General features: G+C 40.5%; 1 protein-coding gene across 2 annotated transcripts in view; it reads left to right on the top strand.

Moving 5' to 3' along the window:
- Positions 1–24,644, top strand: part of cpn1 (carboxypeptidase N, polypeptide 1) — a 185,866-nt gene that overhangs the window by 82,153 nt on the left and 79,069 nt on the right. Inside the window, exons 4-5 of one of the 2 annotated variants that reach the window (XM_045701860.2) lie at positions 10,744–10,803; positions 23,200–23,376. In XM_045701860.2, coding sequence (XP_045557816.1) covers positions 10,744–10,803; positions 23,200–23,376 — 237 coding nt within the window. The remainder of the gene's footprint in view (positions 1–10,743; positions 10,804–23,199; positions 23,377–24,644) is intronic. The other variant, NM_001141729.1, reaches the window with a different exon arrangement.

Raw genomic sequence — 24,644 nt, 5'->3', positions numbered from 1 at the left:
GTTACACCATTTGAAAGATAAACATCTCCTTAATCTAACCACGTTTTACGATTTCAAAAAGGTTTTACGGCGAAAGCATAAATTTAGAGTATGTTAGGACAGTACATTTACAAGAGTTGTGTGTAATGTTTTGTCAAGTCAAAGACAGGGTCACCAAAACCATAAAACCAGCTAAAATGATGCACTAACCTTTTACAATCTCCATCAGATGACACTCCTAGGACATTATGTTAGACAATGCATGCATTTTTAGTTCTATCAAGTTCATATTTATATCCAAAAACAGCGTTTTACTATGGCATTGATGTTGAGGAAATCGTTTCCCTCCAATAACCGGCAGTCAAGTCAGCGTCAGAAATTAAATAATTAAAATTAGAAAACATTGGTAAAATATTATATTGTCATTTAAAGAATTATAGATTTACATCTCTTGAACGCAATCAACTTGCCAGATTTAAAAATAACCTTACTGGGAAATCACACTTTGCAATAATCTGAGCACTGCGCCCAGAAAAATACGCGTTGCGATACAGACTAGACGTCATGTTGGGGAGATCTAAAATCGAAAATACTATGTAAATAATCCATTACCTTTGATTCTCTTCATCAGATGTCACTTCCAGGTATCACAGGTCCATAACGAATGTAGTTTTGTTCAAAAAAGCTCATCATTTATGTCCAAAAATCTCCGTCTCGTTAGCACATGATGTAAGCCAGCCGGACTTCTCGTCATGAACGAGGGGAAAAAATATATTTCCGTTCGTTCAAACATGTCAAACGTTGTATAGCATAAATCATTAGGGCCTTTTTTAACCAGAACATGAATAATATTCAAGGTGGACGAATGCATACTCTTTTATAACGATTGGAACGAGGGTACCCAACATGAACTAGCGCGCCAGGTGTCTAATGGGACATCACCGTTCCATGGCTCTTGTTCGGTCAGATCTCCCTCCAGAAGACTCAAAACACTTTGTAAAGGCTGGTGACATCTAGTGGAAGCAATAGGAAGTGCCAAAATATTCCTAAACCCCTGTGTTTTTCAATGGGATAGGTTTAAAGTCAATACAACACATCAGGTATCCACTTCCTGTCAGAAAATGTCTCAGGGTTTTGCCTGCCAAATGAGTTCTGTTATACTCACAGACACCATTCAAACAGTTTTGGAAACTTTAGAGTGTTTTCTATCCATATATAATAAGTATATGCATATTCTAGTTACTGGGTAGGATTAGTAACCAGATTAAATCGGGTACATTTTTTTTATCCAGACGTGCAAATGCTGCCCCCTAGACCCAACAGGTTAACAATGAAAACCACTGGAATCAGAACAAACAATCAATGGGTACAAAACCCGTCGCACACCAGATAAACGTGCACATGCACTTACAATAAACAATTCCGGACATGGACATGGGGGGGAACAGAGGGTTAAATACACAACATGTAATGATGGATTTGAAATCAGGGGTGTGGGAAGACAAGACAAAACAAATGGAAAATGAAAAGTGGATCGATGATGGCTAGAAGACCGGCGACGCCGAACGCTGTCCGAACGAGGAGAGGAACCAACTTCGACGGAAGTTGTGACAGTTGTGACATTCTTGATACACATGAGAAACTGTTGAGAGTGAAAAACCAAGCCGCTTCACAGTTCTTGAAACAAACCGGTGCGCCTGGCCGGGGCGGCCATGAAATACAGTACAAGCTGCTGTTGTGCACCTTTGGAATATTTACATTCAGCCTCTCTAGGGTAGGGGGCAGTATTTGCACGGCCGGATAAAAAACGTACCCGATTTAATCTGGTTTTTACTACTGCCCAGAAACTAGAATATGCATATAATTATTGGCTTTGGACAGAAAGCACCCAAAAGTTTCTAAAACTGTTTGAATGGTGTCTGTGAGTATAACATAACTCATATGGCAGGCAAAAACCTGAGAAGATTCCTTACAGGAAGTGGCCTGTCTGAGCATTTTTTGGGCTTCTACATTCTCTTTATTGAAAACCGAGGATCTCTGCTGTAACGTGACACTTCCTACAGCTCCCATAGGCTCTCAGAAGGCGGCAAAAAGCTGAATGATGTCTTTGCAGCCCCTGGCTGAAAAACATTAGCGCATTTGGATGGTGGTCGATCAGAGGACAATGGGACTGAGGCGCGTGCACGAGGCGACACCATGTTTTTATTTTCTCTTTGAACGTAAACAGGGTTTCCCGGTCGGAATATTATCACTTTTTTATGAGAAAAATAGCATAGAAATTGATTTTAAACAGCGGTTGACATGCTTCGAAGTACGATAATGGAATATTTAGAATTTTTTTGTCACGAAACGCGTCGGGCGCGTCACCCTTCGTCACCCTTCGGATAGTGACTTGAACGCACTAACAAAATGGAGGTATTTGGATATAACTATGGATTATTTGGAACCAAAACAACATTTGTTGTTGAAGTAGAAGTCCTGGGAGTGCGTTCTGACGAAGAACAGCAAAGGTAATCAAATTTTTCTAAAAGTAATTCTGAGTTTAGTGAGCCCCAAACTTGGTGGGTGTCAAATTAGCTAGCCTGTGATGGCTGGGCTATCTGCTCAGAATATTGTAACGCACGATTGCAATTCGTGACAAAAAAATTCTAAATATTCCATTACCGTACTTAGAAGCATGTCAAACGCTGTTTAAAATCAATTTTTATGCTATTTTTCTCGTAAAATAGCGATAATATTCCAACCGGGCAACGTTATATTCATTCAAAGGCTGAAAGATAAAAATAGAGAAGTCTTGTGAACACGCATCTCAGTCTCACTGAGGCTGATCACTCACAAACAGAGCTTCTGTACTTTGCCCAGAGACAGCAGACACCCCATTCCACTTTCTGGCGGCTTTAGAGAGCCAATGGAAGCCTTAGAAAGTGTCACGTTACAGCACAGATGCTGTATTTTTGATAGAGATGCAACAGAAGGACAACAAATTGTCAGACAGGGCACTTCCTGTATGGAATCTTCTCAGTTTTTGGCCTGCCATATGAGTTCTGTTATACTCACAGACACCATTCAAACAGTTTTAGAAACGTTAGAGTGTGTTCTATCCAAATCTTCTAATTATATGCATATTCTCGGTTCTGGGCAGGAATAGTAACCAGTTTAAATCGGGTACATTTTTTTATCCGGCCGTGAAAATACTGCCCCCTAGCCCCCAACAGGTTAATAACTCTACCTACATGTAGATATTACCTCAATTACCTCGACTGACCGGTGCCCCTGCACACTGACTCTGTACCGGTACCCCCTGTATATAACCTCGCTATTGTTATTTTACTGCTGCTCTTTAATTATTTGTTATTTTTATTTTTATTAAAACTGCATTGTTGGTTAAGGGCTTGTAGGTAAGCATTTCACTGTAAGGTCTACACCTGTTGTATTCGGTGCATGTGACAAATAAAATTTGATTTGATTTAAAGGAGCTCTTTAAACTTGACCCCAAAAAACCATCTGTGTCAGATGGTTAAGATCTTTTCTTCTTTAAGGTTGCATCGCCTATCATCACCAAGCCCATCTCTGACCTTTTTAACCTGTCTCTCCTGTCTGGGGAGGTTCCCATTGCTTGGAAGGAAGCCACAGTGCATCCTTTATTTAAAGGAGCAGATCCAGCTGATTCTAACTGTTATAAGCCAATTTCTATTTTGCCCTGTTTATCAAAAGTTTTGGAAAAACTAGTCAATAATCAACTGACTGGCTTTCTTGATGTCTATAGTATTCTCTCTGGTATGCAATCTGGTTTCTGCTCAGGTTATGGATGTGTCACTGCAACCTTAAAGGTCCTGAATGATGTCACCATTGCCCTTGATTCTAAGCAATGTTGTGCTGCTATTTTTATTGACTTGGCCAAACGTTTTGATACAGTAGACCATTCCAATACTAAGGAGTATTGGTGTGTCTGAGGGTTCTTTGGCCTGGTTTGCTAACTACCTCTCTCAAAGAGTGCAGTGTATAAAGTCAGAACATCTGCTGTCTCAGCCACTGCCTGTCACCAAGGGAGTGTCCCAAAGCTCGATCCTAGGCCCCACACTCTTCTCAGTGTACATCAACAACATAGCTCAGGCAGTAGGAAGCTCTCTCATCCATTTATATGCAAATGATACAGTCTTCTATTCAGCTTGCCCCTCCCCTGATTTTGTGTTAAACGCTCTACAACAAAGCTTTCTTAGCCTCTATGGGCAAGGCGGGACGAATTCGTCCCACCTACGTAACAGCCACCTGAATTCAGTGGCGCGATTTTTGAATCGTTTGAAATACTATTACTTCAATTTCTCAAACATATGACTATTTTACAGCTATTTAAAGACAAGACTCTCCTTAATCTAACCACACTGTCCGATTTCAAAAAGGCTTTACAACGAAAGCAAAACATTAGATTATGTCAGGAGAGTTCCCAGCCAGAAATAATCAGACACCCATTTTTCAAGCTAGCATATAATGTCACAAAAACCCAAACCACAGCTAAATGCAGCACTAACCTTTTATGATCTTCATCAGATGACACACCTAGGACATTATGTTATACAATACATGCATGTCTGTTCAATCAAGTTCATATTTATATAAAAAAACAGCTTTTTACATTAGCATGTGACGTTCAGAAAAAGCATACTTCCGGGGAATTTACTAACAGTTTGCTAAATTACTCACGATAAACGTTCACAAAAAGCATAACAATTATTTTAAGAATTATAGATACATTACTCCTCTATGCACTCGATATGTCCGATTTTAAAATAGCTTTTCGGATGAAGCACATTTTGCAATATTCTAAGTACATAGCCCAGCCATCACGGCTAGCTATTTAGACACCCGGCAAGATTAGCCTTCACCAAAATCCTATTTCCTATAAGAAAAATGTTCTTACCTTTCCTGTTCTTCGTCAGAATGCACTCCCAGGACTTCTACTTCAATAACAAATGTAGGTTTGGTCCCAAATAATCCATCGTTATATCCAAATATCCTCTGTTTTGTTCGTGCGTTCTAGACACTATACGAATGGTAAATAACGGTCGTGCGCATGGCGCATGGCGTGACAAAAAATGTCTAAATATTCCATTACCGTACTTCGAAGCATGTCAACCGCTGTTTAAAAACAATTTTTATGCCATTTATCTCGTAGAAAAGCGATAATATTCCGACCGGGAATCTGCAATAAGCTAAACAGCCGAATGAAATTTCTCCACAGGGGCGAATCGTGCACGCGCCTCATTCAATGGTCCTCTGATTGGCCACTTGGATAAGGCGATAATCTGTTTCAGCCAGAGGCTGCCTCGTCATCGTTCTGGTTTTTCCCGGGTTCTGAGAGCCTATTGGAGCCCTGGGAATTGTCACGTTACAGCTAAGATCCTTACTCTTCAATAAACAGATGCAAGACGCACGACTCCTTGTCAGACAGGCCACTTCCTGCATGAAACCTTGTCAGGTTTTTGCCTGCCATAGGAGTTCTGTTATACGCACAGACACCATTCAAACAGTTTTAGAAACTTTAGGGTGTTTTCTATCCAAACCTGAACAATAATATGCATATTCTAGCTTCTGAGTTGGTGTAGGAGGCAGTTAAAAATGGGCACATATTTTTTCAAAAATTCTCAATACTGCCCCCTAGCCCAAACAGGTTAATGTCCAGTTTAGGTCACCAAGCAGGACAAATTCAGACTTAGTGTAAGGGGCCAGGAGAGCTTAGGGCAGGTAGGGTACAGGCCGGTGCTGATGAAGGACAATAGCACCCAGCAAAGTCAACAAAGATTAATTTGAAAGTTTAATGCCAGTGTCTGGGTGTTGGCGATTCAGCGCAAGTTCAACCATCATCCCCCCCCCCCCCCCAGAATGCTGTGCCATTGCTGTGCCTAGATTAGCAATGAAGGTGTGTAGCTGTCATTCAGTGCCATACAGGTTCGATTGTATCACTATCAGAATAAAATGATATGATACCAAGGTAACAGGCAGTAAATGCAGCCAAGGGCAGGTCAAAGCCAAGCTAAGAGACAGTAAGTTCAGTTACTGCCATTTACCTTTGTATCACAGTAACTTTTTGCAGTTACTGCTAATGTGACCCACATTTTCTCCAAAACAGAATACAATAGCGACAGGATGGATACTTGTTCATATGATTAAGCATGTATTTACTGTAGCAAAAATGGCATGAACTAATAATCGACCAAAGAGCAGTTACTGCCTTTTGGCTTGGTAAGGCAGTATTGTTGTCTCTACCATCTTGCCTTTGTGCTGTTGTCTGTGCTCAATAATGTTTGCACAATATTTTGTGCTGCTACCATGTTGTGCTGCTGCCATTTTGTGTTCCTACCATGTTGTTGTCATGTGGTGTTGCTACCATGCTGTGTTGTCATGTGTTGTTGCCATCCTATGTTGTTGCTGTAGGTCTCTCTTTATGTAGTGTGATGTTTTGTCCTATATTTTTATTTTTAATCCTAAGCCTTGTCCCCGTAAGAGGCCTTTTGGTAGGAAGTCATTGTAAACAATAATTTCTACTTAACTGACTTGTCTAGTTAAAAAAAATCTAACAGGTGTAAGATTCTGTAGCTTAAAGTAATTTGTCAGCCTATTAATTATGAACATATAAAAAATGCCCTATTACTAGGCTATTCAAAATACAAATTCACTATAATTGTAGGCTAACTCTGAATTTGTTTAGTCTAGACCAATCTAGAAATGTTTAATCAGTATTTTGTAAATGTTTTTCTGTCATGTGTAATATGAGATAGGCTACGTATTGTATAACGCACAATCATTATTTTAATTCCGTTTTTTGGGGGGGCTTGTGCTCATATATAGGCCTGTGCTATGCATAAGCACTAAAATGCATATGGTTGTTTTGAATTAATCATCACCTTAGAAAGCCCTGTCCATTTAATTGTGTTAGGCTTTGAAACAACATCCACAACACATGTTTTCCACTCATATTCAATCTGTTGTTGAACTTTCTTCAAATTGATCAATCACAGTGAGGTGAGTTTTAAAAGCCCATACTTTTTTGATGGCAAGTGTTTGATGTGATTTTTTTATTGCATTTTAATTGATGTCAGAGTGGTTAGAAGGACAATTGAGCCCTGAGTACAAGGCCATTAGCAACCTGATGATCATTAGAGAGTTGGTTCTACTAACACATGTCCAGATTGCATAAAAGGATATTTCCCGTGACTCATGACTGCCGGAATGGTGGTAATATGGTCACTGCAACAGCCCTACACCTGGCACCAATACCATACCCCGTTCAAAGGCACATACATTTTTTGTCTTGACCATTCACCCTCAGAATGGCACACATACAGTACCAGTCAAAAGTTTGGACACACCTACTCAAGGGTTTTTCTTTTACTATTTTCTGCATTGTAGAATAATAAGGAAGACATCAAAACAATGAAATAACTCATATGGAATCATGTAGTAACCAAAAAGTGTTAAACAAATCAAAATATACTTTAGATTTTAGATTCTTCCAAGTAGCCACCCTTTGCCTTGACGACAGCTTTGTATACTCTTGGCATTCTCTCAACCAGCTTCATGAGGAATGCTTTTCCAACTATCTTGAAGGAGTTCCCACGTAGGCTGAGCACTTGTTGGCTGCTTTTCCTTCACTCTGCGGTCCAACTCATCCCAAACCATCTCAGTTGTGTTGAGGTCGGGGTGAATTCAGCACTCCATCACTCTCCTTCTTGGTCAAATAGCCCTTACACAGCCTGGAGGTGTGTTGGGTCATTGTCCTGTTGAAAAACAATGATAGTCCCACTAAGCGCAAACCAGATGGGATGGCGTATCGCTGAATGCTCTGGTAGCCATGCTGGTTAAGTGTGCCTTGAATTGGAAATAAATCAGCAACATTGGTACCAGCAAAGCACCCCCATACCATCACACCTCCTCAGTTCAACTACTATGAGTCTCACAAATACACGGCGGTTGGAAACAAAAATCTCAAATTTGGAGTCATCAGTCCAAAGGACAGATTTCCACCGGTCTAATGTCCATTGCTTGTGTTTCTTGGCCCAAGCAAGTCCCTTCTTCTTATTTGTGTCCTTTAGTAGGGGTTTCTTTGCAGAATTCAACCATGAAGGCCTGATTCACGTAGTCTCCTTTGAACAGTTGAGATGTGTCTGTTACTCTGTGAAGCATTTATTTGGGCTGCAATCTGAGGTGCAGTTAACTCTAATGAACATATATTCTGCAGCAGAGGTAACTCTGAGCCTTCCTTTCCTGTGGCAGTCCTCATGAGAGCCAGTTTCATCATAGCTCTTGATGATTTTTGCGACTGCACTGACATTTTTTGTATACCACCCCTACCTTGTCACAACACAACTGATTTGGCTCAAATGCATTAAGAAGGAAAGAAATTCCACAAATTAACTTTTAACAAGGCACATCTGTTAATCAAAATTGATTCCAGGTGACTACCTCATGAAGCTGGCTGAGAGAATGCAAAGACTGTGCAAAGCTGTCATCAAGGCAAATAATCTGAAATATAAAATATATTTGTTTAACGCTTATTTGGTTACTATTTTATAGTTGTGAGGCTATATGACTGCACCATTAACTTGATTATTTAGCAAACATCAATTGCTGCTTATACCGCTTTTTTACAGCTTCCAAAAGCATGATCAGTGCTCTAACTCCCCCTTGCGGTGGTCTGGAGCAATGAAGCAGTGATGCAGGGTAACGTACAAAACCACAAATTACCGCTAACTCCCGCGGCATAATCTCGAAATGTTTAATTGAGGAACAACTGTATCCGTATTCCCAGTCATGTGAAATCCATAGATTAGGGCCTAATTCATTTATTTCAATTGACTGAATTCCTAATACAGTGGTTCCTCCTTTAAAAGTTGCAGTGTACTGCGGCACAGTTTGCATGGGCCTGCAGAATTCTATGGCACGTTATTTAAGTGTGAACCACTGGTACCTATTTAGTGCTAGTTTGACCACCAGAGGGCATCTTTAAGAAGCATTTGATAGCCTACAATAATGGCTGTACTAGAGAATGTGGGCAAGTGGGGTTCAATTCCCCAATGGGGATGAAGGAGTAGGCTGTCCTTGCTAATAAGAATTTGTTCTTAAGTAATTCCATATGCATTATTTCATAGTTGTGATGTCTTCACTATTATTCTACAATGTAGAAAATAGTAAAAATAAAGAAAAACCCTGGAATGAGTAGGTGTGTCCAAACGTTTGACTGGTACTTGATTAATTAATTTGATTAATATTATGGTGGTTCTATTCCAAGATAAACAAAAAACCCTCTGGGTTTCCGTTAGGATGGAATGGAAAATATGGCCCTGTACAATGTGACGGTCAGGAGTACAGTAAATGGGCTATTTAGCTAAAGAATCCCTGTGTCGTGCAGGCATGTGGGAGACTGGGGTTCAATTCCCCAACAGGGAGGAAGGAGTAGGCTGTCCTTGTAAGTAAGAATTTGTTCTTAATTAACTGACTTGCCTGGTTAAATAAAGGTTACACGGTACTAAAATAGGTTACACGAAACGGTACTAAAATAGTTTTGTAGCTATTGCTTCAAATCCTATTGCTTCTAACTTCAATATGCTCTTTAAATAAATAAGACCTACATCCCTTTTAAAAGCAAATTACTCAACACTAGTGAGACTGATCTCGCCTACGGTAGACCTACAGTATATCGAAAAATATGACGTGAGTCTCTGCCAATAATTACATATAGAGGATTGGAGGATATTTCTATAATTCTGTGATATTTATTCCCATAGTAATTCGTTATGGATCCATAACTAAATAAACATTGTCATCTTGAAAGAGTATTTTTATCATTATTTTATTAACGAAAACATAAAGTTGCCATTATTAGTTACATTGTTTTAGTTTGAACGTGCAGACTGGCACTAAGAACAGAACAGCGGGAATTTTTCCCTTGTCAGTGTCATTATTAGTGCAATGCCCCTTGCAGTGTGGCGGTGTGGGGTCCACCCCCCCTCCCCCTTCCTCCTCGTCCTCCCTTCCCCTTGGGCTAGGTCCGTCTTCTGTGCACGGCTCTGCGGGCCGTTCTTGTGCCCCCTGTGCCCCCTTGAACCTCACGCTTTCAGTGGATACAGCTGGAGAACTGCCACTCGGGAGCCATGACCAATATAACCAATATATATTGTCCTGCTAATAACAGGGTTAATAATATATCTGTGAGAATATCCAAGGGGCATTTATATAATTGTAAATTAATAATAATCACTTTTTTTTTAAATAACAATTTTCGAGATGATTTAGTTTTCAAATAACGTAAAACTGTCATGACTTCAGCCGAAGTTAGTGCCTCTCCTTGTTTCGGCGGCGTTCAGCGGTCGACGTTACCGGCTTTCTAGCCGCCACCGATCTACGTTTCTTTTTCCATTTGTTTTGTCTTGATTGTACACACCTGGTTTCCATTACGTTATAATTTATTCCCTATTTAACCCTCTGGTTTCCACATGGTTTTGTGAGTGTTTGTTCTTTGTTAAGTGGTCGCTATTTTGTGTCGAGCTGGATTGTTTTCCCTGTATGGAATTAGTTTGTTTTATTCGAGTAAAGTACGTTTTTACTCAGTTCTGTGTCCTGCGCCTGACTCCGTCCTACTCGCTGCACACAGACACTTGACAAAAATGAGCGAGGAAAAATGCCATTCTTGAACATTGTGTGAGACATTGTTACTAATTTGTAAAGAAAGCCAGTTTGTTATTTAGAATTATTTATTTCTGTTTTTAGAGGGAGAGAAACCAAAAACCTACAATCATCTCATGGGTCTCCCAGTCAAGGACGGCACAGGTATTGAACCAACATCTATAGCAACACAGCTTGCGCTGCTATGCAGTGTCTTAGACCGTTGCACCACTCAGGCACTGTATAACATGACTGGTCGGGAGTGGCCTACAATGCAAGAGCAAAATAATCCTAACAAAATAAAATAATAAAAACCTTAGTGTAACAACAGTTTTAGTAAGTAATACTGAAGTCGTGCACAATTATCAGTTTCTATTTAGGTTTATGTCGCCCATTCATTGTCAGAGACACAGTAGAACCCAAAAGCATAATCAGTGCTATAACTCCCCCTTGCGCTGGTCTGGAGCAATGAAGTGGTGACGCAGGGTACCGGACTAAACCACAAATTACCTCTAAGTCCCGCGGCGTAAGTTCACAATTTTTAAAGGAGGAACCACTGTATGAACTGTAACTCAGTAAAATATTTGAAATTGTAGCAGGTTGCGTTTATATTTTTGTTCAGTATAATCCATGTCATAATAAGATGCCCAGTGCTTCAAGCCACCTCCTCAACCCTCTCTCAACCTACCCCAGAATGTTTGTTGCATCTTGCGCCATAGGCTAAACTTGTCTGTCCATCACGCATGTAAACAACTAGCACTGATTGGTGAAGTAGGGCAGGAGAGAAACTGTGACAGTCAGTACAGTAACAGCCAGGAGGAAAGGTGGAGGGATCAAAGGGTAGGACGGATGGATCCCGGAGTATAAATCCTTGATCATAAGAGAAGCAGCCAGGCACTCATGTGGATGGATCAATGGGTGGACTGGTAGTTGATCCCGGGTTGGGTGGATTGGGGGCCTTATAGTACCCCAAGCTGGGTATAGTTGGGGAAAGCAGGAAGTTAAGTAAGCAAGGATACAGAGATAAAAAGTAAATATAAAATACTACACATAACAGGCTAAAAAGGTGTGTTTTTAGCCTAGTTTTAAACATTGAGACTAAGTGGATTGACAGGCTGTTCATAAGGTTTTGCGTTCTGTTGAAGGCCTTGACCCCAGCTTTGTTTTTTTTAAATATTTGCAGAACGGCAAGAAGGCTGGTGTCCAGTTGTATTAGCATGTCTTTAAGGTATTTGGGAGCTTGCCCATGTAAAGCGTTGTATGTTAGAAATAAGACTTGCTGTCTGTACGGGACTGTATGAGTAGCCAGTGAAGTTAGGCAATAATTGGAGACTGTACAAACTTTTTGTTTCCTGGTCGGCAGCATTTTGTACAAGTTGGAGATGTTTCAGATTGGTAGCATTACATCCTGATAGAAGAGCCTTATAGTAGTCTAGATAGGATGTAATAAAGGCATGGATTCATTTTTCTGCATCAGTAAATAAAAGTAAGTTTAAAAAGTCCATCAAAATCCATCAGAAGAAGCCACGTTAGTTTGTTGGTGATGTGGACACCAAGGAACTTGAAGCTCTCAACCTGCTCCACTACAGCCCCGTTGATGAGAAAGGGGGGTGCTCTGTCCTCCTTTTCCTGTAGTCCACAATCATCTCCTTAGTCTTGATCACGGTGAGGGAGAGGTTGCTGTCCTGGCACCACACGGCCAGGTCTCTGACCTCCTCCCTATATGCGGTCTCAACGTTGTTGGTGATCAGGCCTTCCACTGTTGTGTCATCAGCAAACTTAATGATGGTGTTGCAGTTGTACCTGGCCGTGCAGTCAAGGGTGACCAGAGAGTACAGGAGGGAACTAAGCACGCACCCCTGAGGAGCACCCGTGTTGAGGATCAGAATGGCAGATGTGTTGTTACCTACCATTTACCACCAGTTGCAGAGGGAGTTGAGGTGTTTAGTCCCAGGGTCCTTAACTTAGTGATGAGGTTTGAGGGCACTATGGTGTTGAACGCTGAGCTGTAGTCAATGAATAGCATTCTCACATAGGTCTTCCTTTTGTCCAGGTGGGAAAGGGCAATGTGGAGTGTAATAGAGATTGCATCATCTGTGTATCTGTTGAGGCGGTATGCAAACTGGAGTGGGTGTTGGGTTTCTGGGAAAATGGCGTTGATGTTTATTTTATTTATTTCACCTTTATTTAATCAGGTAGGCAATTGAGAACAAGTTCTCATTTACAATTGCGACCTGGCCAAGATAAAGCAAAGCAGTTCGACACATACAACAACACAGAGTTCCACATGGAGTAAAACAAACATACAGTCAATAATACAGTAGAAAAATAAGTATATATACAATGTGAGCAAATGAGGTGAGATAAGCGAGGTTAAGACAAAAAGGCCATGGTGGCAAAGTAAATACAATATAGCAAGTAAAACACTGCAATGGTAGATTTGTAGTGGAAGAAAGTGCAAAGTAGAAATAGAAATAATGGGGTGCAAAAGAGCAAAATAAATGAATACAGTAGGGGAAGTGGTAGTTGTTTGGGCTAAATTATAGATGGGCTATGTACAGGTGCAGTGATCTGTGAACTGCTCTTACAGCTGGTGCTTAAAGCTAGTGTGGGAGATAAGTGTTTCCAGTTTGAGATTTTTGTAGTTAGTTCCAGTCATTGGCAGCAGAGAACTGGAAGGAGAGATGGCCAAAGGAGGAATTGGCTTTGGGGGTGACCAGAGAGGTATACCTGTTGGAGCGCGTGCTACAGGTGGATGCTGCTATGGTGACCAGTGAGCGGAGATAAGGGGGGACTTTAACTAGCAAGGTCTTGTAGATGACCTGGAGCCAGTGGGTTTGGCGATGAGTATGAAGCGAGGGCCAGCCAACGAGAGCGTACAGGTCGCAGTGGTGGGTAGTATATGAGGCTTTGGTGACAAAATGGATGGCACTGTGATAGACTGCATCCAGTTTATTGAGTAGGGTATTGGAGGCTATTTTGTAAATGACATCGCCGAAGTCGAGGATCGGTAAGATGGTCAGTTTTATGAAGGTATGTTTGGCAGCATGAGTGAAGGATGCTTTGTTGCGAAATAGGAAGCCAATTCTAGATTTAACTTTGGATTGGAGATGCTTAATGTGAGTCTGGAAGGAGAGCTTACAGTCTAACCAGACACCTAGGTATTAGTAGTGGTCCACATATTCTAAGTCAGAACCGTCCAGAGTAGTGATGCTGGACGGGCGGGCAGGTGCAGGCAGCGATCGGTTGAAGAGCATGCATTTAGTTTTACTTGTGTTTAAGAGCAGTTGGAGGCCACGGAAGGAGAGTTGTATGGCAGTGAAGCTCGTCTGGAGGGTTGTTAACACAGAGTCCAAAGAAGGGCCAGAAGTGTACAGAATGGTGTTGTCTGCGTAGAGGTGGATCAGAGACTCACCAGCAGCAAGAGTGACATCATTGATGTATACAGAGAAAAGGGTTGGCCCAAGAATTGAACCCTGTGGCACCCCCATAGATACTACCAGAGGCCCCGACAACAGGCCATCCGATTTGACACATTGAACTCTATCAGAGAAGTAGTTGGTGAACCAGGCGAGGCAATCATTTGAGAAACCAAGGCTATTGAGTCTGCCGATGAGGATGTGGTGATTGACAGAGTTGAAAGCATTGGCCAGGTCAATGAATACGGCAGCACAGTATTGTTTCTTATCGATGGCGGTTACGATATCGTTTAGGACCTTGAGCGTGGCTGAGGTGGACCCATGACCAGCTTTGAAAACAGATTGCATAGCGGAGAAGGTGCGGTGGGATTCGAAATGGTCTGTAATCTGTTTGTTGACTTGGCTTTCGAAGACCTTAGAAAGGCAGGGTAGGATAGATATAGGTCTGTAGCAGTTTGGGTCAAGAGTGTCCCCTCCTTTGAAGAGGGGGATGACAGCAGCTGCTTTTCAATCTTTGGGAATCTCTGACGACATGAAAGAGAGGTTGAACAGGTTAATAATTGGGGTTGCAACAATTTCGGCAGATAATTTTAGAAAGAGCGGGTCCAGATTGTCTAGCCCTGCTGATTTGTAGGGGTCCAGATTTTGCAGCTCTTTCAGAACATCAGCTGACTGGATTTGGGAGAAGGAGAAATGGGGAAGGCTTGGGTGAGTAGCTGTGGGGGGTGCAGTGCTGTTGACCGCGGTAGGGATAGCCAGGTGGAAAGCATGGCCAGCTGTAGAAAAATGCTTATTGAAATTCTCAATTATAGTGGATTTATCGGAGGTGACAGAGTTTCCAATCGTCAGTGCAGTGGGCAGCTGGGAGGAGGTGTTCTTATTCTCCATGGACTTTACAGTGTCCCAGAACTTTTTTGAATTTGTTGCAGGAAGCAAATTTCTGCTTGAAAAAGCTAGCCTTGGCTATTCTAACTGCCTGTGTATATTGGTTTCTAACTTCCCTGAAAAGTTGCATATCACGGGGGCTGTTCGATGCTAATGCAGAACGCCACAGGATGTTTTTATGTTGATTAAGGGCAGTCAGGTCGGGAGAGAACCAAGGGATATATCTGTTCCTGGTTCTACATTTCTTGAATGGGGCATGCTTATTTAAGATTGTGAGGAAGGCATTTAAAAAAAATAACCAGGCATCCTCTACTGACGGGATGAGGTCAATATCCTTCCAGGATACCCGGGCCAGGTCGATTAGAAAGGCTTGCTCGCTGAAATGTTTCAGGGAGTGTTTGACAGTGATGAGTGGAGGTTGTTTGACTGCTGACCCATTACGGATGAAGGCAATGATCGCTGAGATCTTGGTTGAAAACAGCAGAGGTGTATTTAGAGGGCAAGTTGGTTAGGATGATATCTATGAGGGTGCCCGTGTTTACAGCTTTGGTGTGGTACCTGGTAGGTTTATTGATAATTTCAAACTTTGGATGGCTGGGGTGTTAAGCATGTCCCAGTTTAGGTCACCTAGCAGCACGAGCTCTGAAGATAGATGGGGTGCGATCAGTTCACATATTGTGTCCAGAGCACAGCTGGGGGCAGAGGGTGGTCTATAGCAGGCAGCAACGGTGAGAGAATTGTTTTTAGAGATGGATTTTTAAAAGTAGAAGTTCAAATTGTTTGTTTACAGACCTGGACAGTAGGACAGAACTCTGCAGGCTTTCTCTGCAGTAGATTGCAACACCGCCCCCTTTGGCCGTTCTATCTTGTCTGAAAATGTTGTAGTTAGGGATGAAGATTTCAGAGTTTTTGGTGGACTTCCTAAGCCAGGATTCAGACACGGCTAGGACATCCGGGTTGGCAGAGTGTGCTAAAGCAGTGAATAAAACAAACTTAGGGAGGAGGCTTCTAATGTTAACATGTATGAAACCAAGGTTATTATGGTTACAGAAGTCATCAAAAGAGAGCTAGCCACTGCAGGGCCTGGATTCACCTCTACATCACCAGTGGAACCGAGGAGGAGTAGGATAAGTGTACGGCTAAAAGCTATGAGAATTGGTTGTCTATGACGTCCGGAATAGAGGAGCAGGTTTCTGGGGGCAATAAAATAGCTTCAAGGTATAATGTACAGACAAAGGTATGGTAGGATGTGAATACAGTGGAGGTAAACCTAGGCATTGAGTGATGATGAGAGAGATATTGTGTCTAGAAACATCATTAAAACCAGAAGATGTCATAGCATGTGTGGGTGGTGGAACTGAAAGGTTGGATAAGGTATAAGGAGCAGGGCTAGAGGCTCTACAGTGAAATAAGCCAATAAACACTAACCAGAACAGCAATGGACAAGGCATATTGACATTAAGGAGAGGCATGCTTAGCCGAGTGATCATAAGGGTCCCGTGAGATTCAGACGGCTAGCCGGGCCGTAGGTAGGAAGATGGAGGGAGGTCTGTTTTTAGCCACCTCGTGCGTTTCCGTCTGTAGATTAGTGGGGTTCCGTGTGGTATGGGGGACCAGTCCAATTGGCAAAATAGTTATAGTTATAGTGGCCCAAGAAAATTGTCCGATAGACCTATTCAGATAGCAGCCGATAAGACACCGATAACATCGGTAGTCCAGTCGTGAAGGCCCGATGGGGCTCCGCATCGGCAGTAAAACGGGTCTGGATAGGTGATTGTAGCCCAGGAGTGGTGTGAGCCATGACCTGCCTTTCAAAGCACTTCATGGCTACAGATGTGAGTGCTACGGGTCGGTAGTCATTTAGGCAGGATATCTTAGTATTCTAAGTCACAGGGACCTCGGTGGTTTGCTTGAAACATGTTTGCCCGCCCTCGGGTGCGGCCATGCCATGAGGAACGAATGACCTAACTCTCCTTGGAAACCAAACTCCTATCGACAAAACACTTATGTACTTTTCCTATCCTACTCAGAAAGAAGCAATCATCACAGAAATTATCCTGTGAAACTCACTGTTTACATTAAAGACTAAATGACTGAATTCGCAATCCATCCCTGCTGTGATCAGAGGAAGAATTTACTGCTTAGAAGAGCTCATAGATTTTGCTTTCCCGGACAGAGAGAGAGACTTGGACAACACTGCCTTTTTCCCAGCTCTATCATGGCTTCATCCCATCCAAACGTAATCCAATTGGGCAGGCAACATCGATATACAAGTAATATTACCCTATAACATTTTTTCATTTCCTCTTTCAATTTGTAAGATCATATCATTCAAAAACATCCTGTGAATGTGCAATTGTATTTGTATTTATTAGCGATCATTCTTCCTGGGGTCCAAACATATTAAAGCACTTACATTACAAAAGATAAAACAGTACATCATATAACATTATTACACCACTACATATCTACAATACAAAATGTTCAACACCACCATACAACAATATCACAATGTATGCATGTGCCTGTATCGTTGTGTCTCTCTTCACAGTCCCCATTGTTCCATAAGGTGTCTTTTTTAACGTTTAATTTTTTTTAAATTCTACTGCTTGCATCAGTTACCTGATTTGGAATAGAGTTCCATGTATTCATGTCTCTTATCTAGTACTGTGCGCCTCCCATAGTATGTTCTGGACTTGGGGACTGTGAAGAGACCTCTGGTGGGATGTCTTGTGCATGGGTGTCCGAGCTGTGTGCAAGTACTTCAAACAGACCGCTCGGTACATTCAGCTTGTCAACACCTCTTACAAAAACAAGTAGTGATGAAGTCTATCTCTCTTCCACTTTGAGCCATGAGAGATTGACATGCATGTCTGTGTACTTTTTAAAGGACAGCAATACTGCCCTGTTCTGAGCCACCTGCAATTTTACTAAGTCCCTCTTTGCAACAAAACTAGGACCTGTAGGACCTGCCTTGTCGATAGTGTTGTTAAGAAGGCATAGTAGCGCTTTATTATGGACAGACTTCTCCCCATCTTAGCTACTGTTGTATCAATATGTTTTGACCATGAGTGTTTACAATCCAGGGTTACTCCAAAAAGTTTAGTCACCTCAACTTGCTCAATTTCCACATTATTCATTACGAGATGTAGTTGAGGTTAAGGGTTTAGTGAATGATTTGTCCCAAATACAATGCTTTTAGTTTTGTGTTTTGGTTGAGCAGCAGTACAGCAGCCATTCATATTTAAGACTCTCGCCTGAATAACTGTCTTGTATCCCATTGTACCCTGCCTTTATATGGTATCTTTTAACTACTTAATTTAGTAAATAAAACCTTGAATTAATTATTTGTGAAACTGAAGTTATTTGCGAGTGACTGGGTTTTCACAGCTCCAGAGCTTATCGGCTATTCAGGATGAGAATATAGTCAAATTGAATGTGATTTTATTGTTGGTATAGTAATTACTGGTATAACGATTAATTATAACTACTGATAGAGTTAATTCAAGAGTTTCTCTATATCCAACCCTTAACAACCTCTTACATCTAGATGTTCCGCTAGTGGAACGCCTCACCAATATCCAATGATAGAGCGTGGCGCGAATTACAAACACCTCAAAAATCCAAAAACTTCCATTTTTCAAACATATGACTATTTTACACCATTTTAAAGACAAGACTCCTTTATCTAACTACATTGTCCGATTTCAAAAAGGCTTTACAACGAAAGCAAAACATTAGATTATGTCAGGAGAGTACGCAGCCAGAAATAATCACACACCCATTTTTCAAGCTAGCATATAATGTCACAAAAACCAAAACCACAGCTAAATGCAGCACTAACCTTTGATCTTCATCAGATGACACTCCTAGGACATTATGTTATACAATACATGCATGTTTTGTTCAATCAAGTTCATATTTATATAAAAAAACAGCTTTTTACATTAGCATGTGATGTTCAGAACTAGCATACCCACCGAAAACTTCTGGTGAATTTATTAAATTACTCACGATAAACGTTCACAAAAAACATAACAATTATTTTAAGAATTATAGATACAGAACTCCTTTATGCAATCGCGGTGTCCGATTTTAAAATAGCTTTTCGGTGAAAGCACATTTCGCAATATTCTGAGTAAATAGCCTGGCCATCATGGCTAGCTATTTTGACACCCACCAAGTTTGGCACTCACCAAACTTAGATTTACTATAAGAAAAATTTGATTACCTTTGCTGTTCTTCGTCAGAATGCACTCCCAGGACTTCTACTTCAACACCCAATGTTGTTTTGGTTCCAAATAATCCATAGTTATATCCAAATAGCTGCGTTTTGTTCTTGCGTTCAAGACACTATCCGAAGGGTGACGCGCCGGCGCGTATCGTGACAAAAAATGTCAAAATATTCCATTACTGTACTTCGAAGCATGTCAAACGCTGTTTAAAATCAATTTTTATGCAATTTTTCTCGTAAAATAGCGATAATATTCCAACCGGGAGACCTTGTTTTCATTCAAACACTGAAAATAGAAAATGGAGTCTTCACATGCACGCGCGCACCACTGTCATTTTTCTCAGAACGACCACTTTCCAAAACCCCTACTGTTTTTCGCCCAGGGACTGCAGAGTTATCATTCAACTTTCTGGCGCCTTCTGAGAGCCTATGGGAGCCTTAGAAAATGTCACGTTACAGCAGAGATCCTCTACTTTCGATAAAGAGGCTACAGAAGGCCAAGAAATGGTCAGACAGGGCACTTCCCATATAGAATCTTCTCAGGTTTTGGCCTGCGATATGAGCTCTGTTATACTCACAGACACCATTCAAACAGTTTTAGAAACTTTAGGGTGTTTTCTATCCAAATCAAATAATTATATGCATATTCTATTTTCTGGGCAGGAGTAATAACCAGATTAAATCGGGTCCGTTTTTTATCTGGCCTTGAAAATACTGCCCCCTATCCTAAACAGGTTAATAGTGTCCTTCTTAGATTAATTAGGTTAGGATAACCACATTAATCAAATCAATACATTCTTTCAGTAATTCATCAGTAAATGATCTTGAATATAAATTAGCCTAAAGTCACAACAAACCAAATCCCTATTTGAGGTAAACGGGTAAACTTGTGATTTTACTTGTTTTTTAGTAACTTACCAGCGATTTTCTCATTTTTTTTCTCATCCTTGTTGTGTAGCATGGGGGCTCTGAAAAAACATGAACAAATGATCCAAAAAATAATTTTCTTTAAAAAAAAAATCTCAGTAGTGCTGTGTAATTAATCAAAAGTTTATTTTTGTTTATTTAAATAACTAATTGACCGATGTCGGTTCACTTATTTGAATTTCATTTAGTTTGTTTGTTTGCTTATGTGAGCTCAGTGTACCATTTCTTTAGATTTCTCTCTGGGACATGTTGTCCAACTCACCATAGTTTTAAAGAGCAACTGCCCCTATAAAACAACTTCTCATTTAAAAAACAGCCTCATCGATATGTGTCAGGAACACTTGTTCTACCTTCAAAATTGACTACAAAGTGTAAATAGGATAACTTTGGTCATGTCAGTCTCATCCAAAACAGAGTTTAGTGAGACCTGTGGTCATTACTGCATCATTACTGCATCACAATGTAAATGAAGGTTGGGTTTGTTTCAATCCTTCCCACATGCCTACATCTGAAGTAATCATCAATTCAGAGTGCAGCTGCACGCGACCCAAACATAATGCCCGCGGTAAATTTGATTGACTTTGGGCTAGTTAACGAGAGTCTTGTCTTTAAAATGGTGTAAAATAGTCATATGTTTGAGAAATTGAAGTTATAGCATTTATGAGGTATTTGTATTTCGCGCCACGCGATTCCACTGACTGGTCCCACCTTGCCCAGGGAGGTTAAGACCAATGGTTAATTATGTTAAAATTTCAATAGCTGCAAATTTAATTTACCTAAAAATTCACTTACAAATATTGAAAGCATTTAATAGAAAAACTAAAAGGTGTGCAACATGAAAATATTGTCTCATTTACATTGTGTAATTTATTGATAGTCCCTAACTAGCCCCAGAGATAGGATATCCAAAGTCAAACCAATATCTCCACGGTCGCACACCAGCTGGCTGAAGCTAATTGTCAAAATAATTAGGCTAACTCTTTCCATCTGCAAACACACCCAAGAGACACCCACATTGAACCACTCTCCAAAACCAACTCACGTTTGAATTCAGTCATGGCCGCTAGCAAATATGAAATGAGGCCAAATCAGAAAGTGCAGTCACCCTTTAAGCGCAGAAAACGTGGTAATTAACTACAATGACCTATTCTTGTTGGTTCTTTCCTGGGCAAGCCTGTGGGACTGGCAGACACACGGACAGGAAAAGTGATAGAGAGACACGAGAGAGATAAAGAACAGTTGCTTAGGTATCTCTACCTGACAATACATCTAATTGAATGATAGTTGATAGGAGTCTTAAAAGTATGCCTTATCTACGTTGAAGAACTACTGAAATAGTGATTTTTGTCAGACAGCAGGCAGCTAACCAGCTAGGCTAGACTCTTTGGGTTCTACTAAGCTAACATTGAATTGTTTTAAGATGGTCATACCAAGGATCATTTAGCTATTTGATTTAGAATTTTAGGACCCCTTAAGGTATCAAAAAATGATATCATTAAACATTGAATTTGGCCTTAGTGTTATTAGCCAATAGAAACATTGAATAACAGCTTCATACATGGATAAACAGAGAGAGAAAAAAAGGAAATTTGTTCTGAAGTGGCTGTCCTATATCTGAGAGATATAAGAAAGATCAGGATTTTTTTTTTAACATGTCTTTAATCCCTTATTTTGGGCACTAAACTATCTCCATGTATACAATTATTCCATTCACTTTTAAAATGGTTCCCGGCTACCTTCAATCTAGAAGAAAAAGAAACGCACACCTATTAAGGCGAGGTGCTGGCTAACGGAGAAAACTTGACAATAAGGGAGAGCCGCACAAGGAGCTCAGATGAAAAAATGTAATATCCAACGTTTCGACAGCCAAGCTGTCTTCATCAGGGTATGATCACAAACACTGCGAGATGACTCGTTTATATAGTGTCAAAAGACACACAGGTGTCTGTAATCATGGCCAAGTGTGGCCTAATATCATTGGTTAACCCGGCTACCTTCAGACTAGTCTTGTGAGGCTGGTGGGCGTCCTAGAGCAAAACAACCGACATGTACGTGTTCGTGAGTCTCACTTTAGTGTGTCATATTAGTGTGTAGCCCAAACTGTTCAGACGCTACAGATGTTTTCCTTCGAGGGAAGACGGATTTTCGGGATGTCTCATGGTCTGACAAACACCGCTCTTGCTCCGTCACCTTTCACTACAGATACGGAAGAGCGACAATGCAAAAAATCTGATACCTCTAGCTTAAACTGACCGATTTTGATGTTGATTTTTTATTATTATGCTAATTAGATTTCCACAGGGGCATGGACATCAACTATAGGTGGTTAAAAAAGCAAACATCTCCTTTAAAGTTTGCCTTTGAAGTCTATGGAGCTTTTATGAAAATGTAAAATGGTTTTAGTTTAAAAAGTACAAATAGTATCAACAATCTTTTGAAAGGCAATTGAAGTTGAGTTAGTCTGCAAATGTTGACATTGTGTTGGTGTTTGTAGCTGAAATGCTTCAAAAGCAGTGTCGAATCCAAAACTGGCTTTGATGTCTATGGAGCTTTTATGCTAATTTAAAATGGTTAAAGTTGAAGAAATATATAAATGGTATCAAAAAGCTGTATACAAACAGCCTATTTCAGACCGGTCTGCACAGTTTAAAGTTTGAATAACGTTTCTAGCTTAAACGGTTGAAGGATAATTACAGTGGACATGTTTACAATTCAACTCTATGGCCTTTGAAATGCATTGGGATTAATGCATTAAGGTTTTAGTGTGAAAAGTATAAGTACTAGCAAAACATTTTTTTTTTTCAAGCACATTGACCAGTGGCAATCTAGACGTTTTAGAGTTTTTGTTGTTATTTTCATGGTTTTGGCTCTACAGTTTCCAGAGGAAAGTGAATAATAATAAGTATGAACAATTTCTAAAGTTGCTCTTGATTTCAGCAAGCACACCTTGTAATAAAGTAAATACAACTAAAAATAAAAGAATCTTACCCTAACCAAGTTTTTTTTCAATACCTTGTTTGAGTGCTGAGTGTGAAATTGTCTGATATAAGCTGAGTATACTTTTTAAAAAAATACTCTCTCATTGGCCTCCTACAGGTTGAACTGGAGACACTGGCAGTGATAAAGTGGATGCAGAACTATAACTTTGTTCTGTCTGCTAACCTGCATGGTGGGGCAGTGGTGGCCAACTACCCCTTTGACAAATCAAGAGACCCCCGCATCAGAGGCAAGACCACATACTCCGCAACTCCAGATGACAAGATATTCAAGAAGGTACGGGTGCATTAAAAAAAGCTGAGTCACATTATAGCGCATGTTGAACAGGGGCGAAAATCTGATATCAACTTTGGGGGGACAATTACATGAAATTTTCTCAAGAGCAATTCCTGAGGGGGACACCAAAAGTAGTGCTGTAACACATAGCCTACATTGTAATATGGTAAATGTATATTGAGGAACCAAAGAAATAAGGTGTTTGCCGTACTCCTAACTACCGGTACCCAAAACTACACAACTACTCACAACAGCAATACCATTGCCTTTAACAAATCTTAGTTCAGTCACCAGTTTAAGTTGAGAGTGGGGGTATCCATGGCATTTTCCAATTATGTTCCTATTTTACAAGTCAAAAAAATTGAGAACCTTTCATAATGTTGCCAAACAAAGACTCAACAAACTTACCTGAGACTCCGTCTCTGCCAGTCTGTCCCTGTATATCTGTCCCCAACTCTGCTGTCTGTGTGCCATCTGTTGCCTGCTCTGCCTAATGACATCATTGTGAAACATTTCCATTAGAATTTCATTTCTTTCTTATGAACATTTTATCAACTAGTCTTTGAGATATTAGGCTACTAGGGTTCTTACTTTGCGTTTTGGTGTACTGAAAAATACTCTGATGTCCGTCTTTTATTTTTCTGCCATTTTTCTACCTGGCTGGCTGGCTACACACACACACAGTGTGTAGGTTATTTACAGTAGGAGATGGGCTTCTATCATCTTATCTTTTATCATTCTATTTGGGCTTCGATCTAAAAGGTAGCTAGCAAATGTGAAACGGATTAAAATGACAAGAGTTGACAGCTGTATGAGTTCACCATTTACACAACATATGCTGCAACCTTTTGTAATTTTAATAGTTTGTTTCATATTGGCTGGCTTCCAACAATAGCTGAATTTGCAAAGCAAGCGAGCACCAATTCCATTTCAGTGGTGTTTGCTATAATCTTTGCTACCCGGGTTAAATAAAATAAATAAATAAAAGTTCCCTTGCGACAATTTAGCTTTTGCAACGAGACCATTAAATATATTTAAGACAATGGTAGAAGAGAGTGTAGTTCTGTTCAGTTTGGACTTCAGTTTATTGCTAACCTTATCACAGGGACTTTGAAGCACTAACTTACATCATCTGCATGCTGATCTCGGAATAAATTGACGATAGCAAAGATTCCATCTTTGACGAGGCCACATAAATGGAATAGGTACTAGCTAGCTTAATAGTTAATATTTGCGCGCTAGCTCTGCATATTCAGCTAGTGTGTGTG

Source organism: Salmo salar, chromosome 19, assembly GCF_965601325.2.
Source record: "Salmo salar chromosome 19, fSalSal1, whole genome shotgun sequence".
Classification (NCBI taxonomy): domain Eukaryota; kingdom Metazoa; phylum Chordata; class Actinopteri; order Salmoniformes; family Salmonidae; genus Salmo; species Salmo salar.
This window is presented reverse-complemented; position numbering and strand designations above follow the sequence as displayed.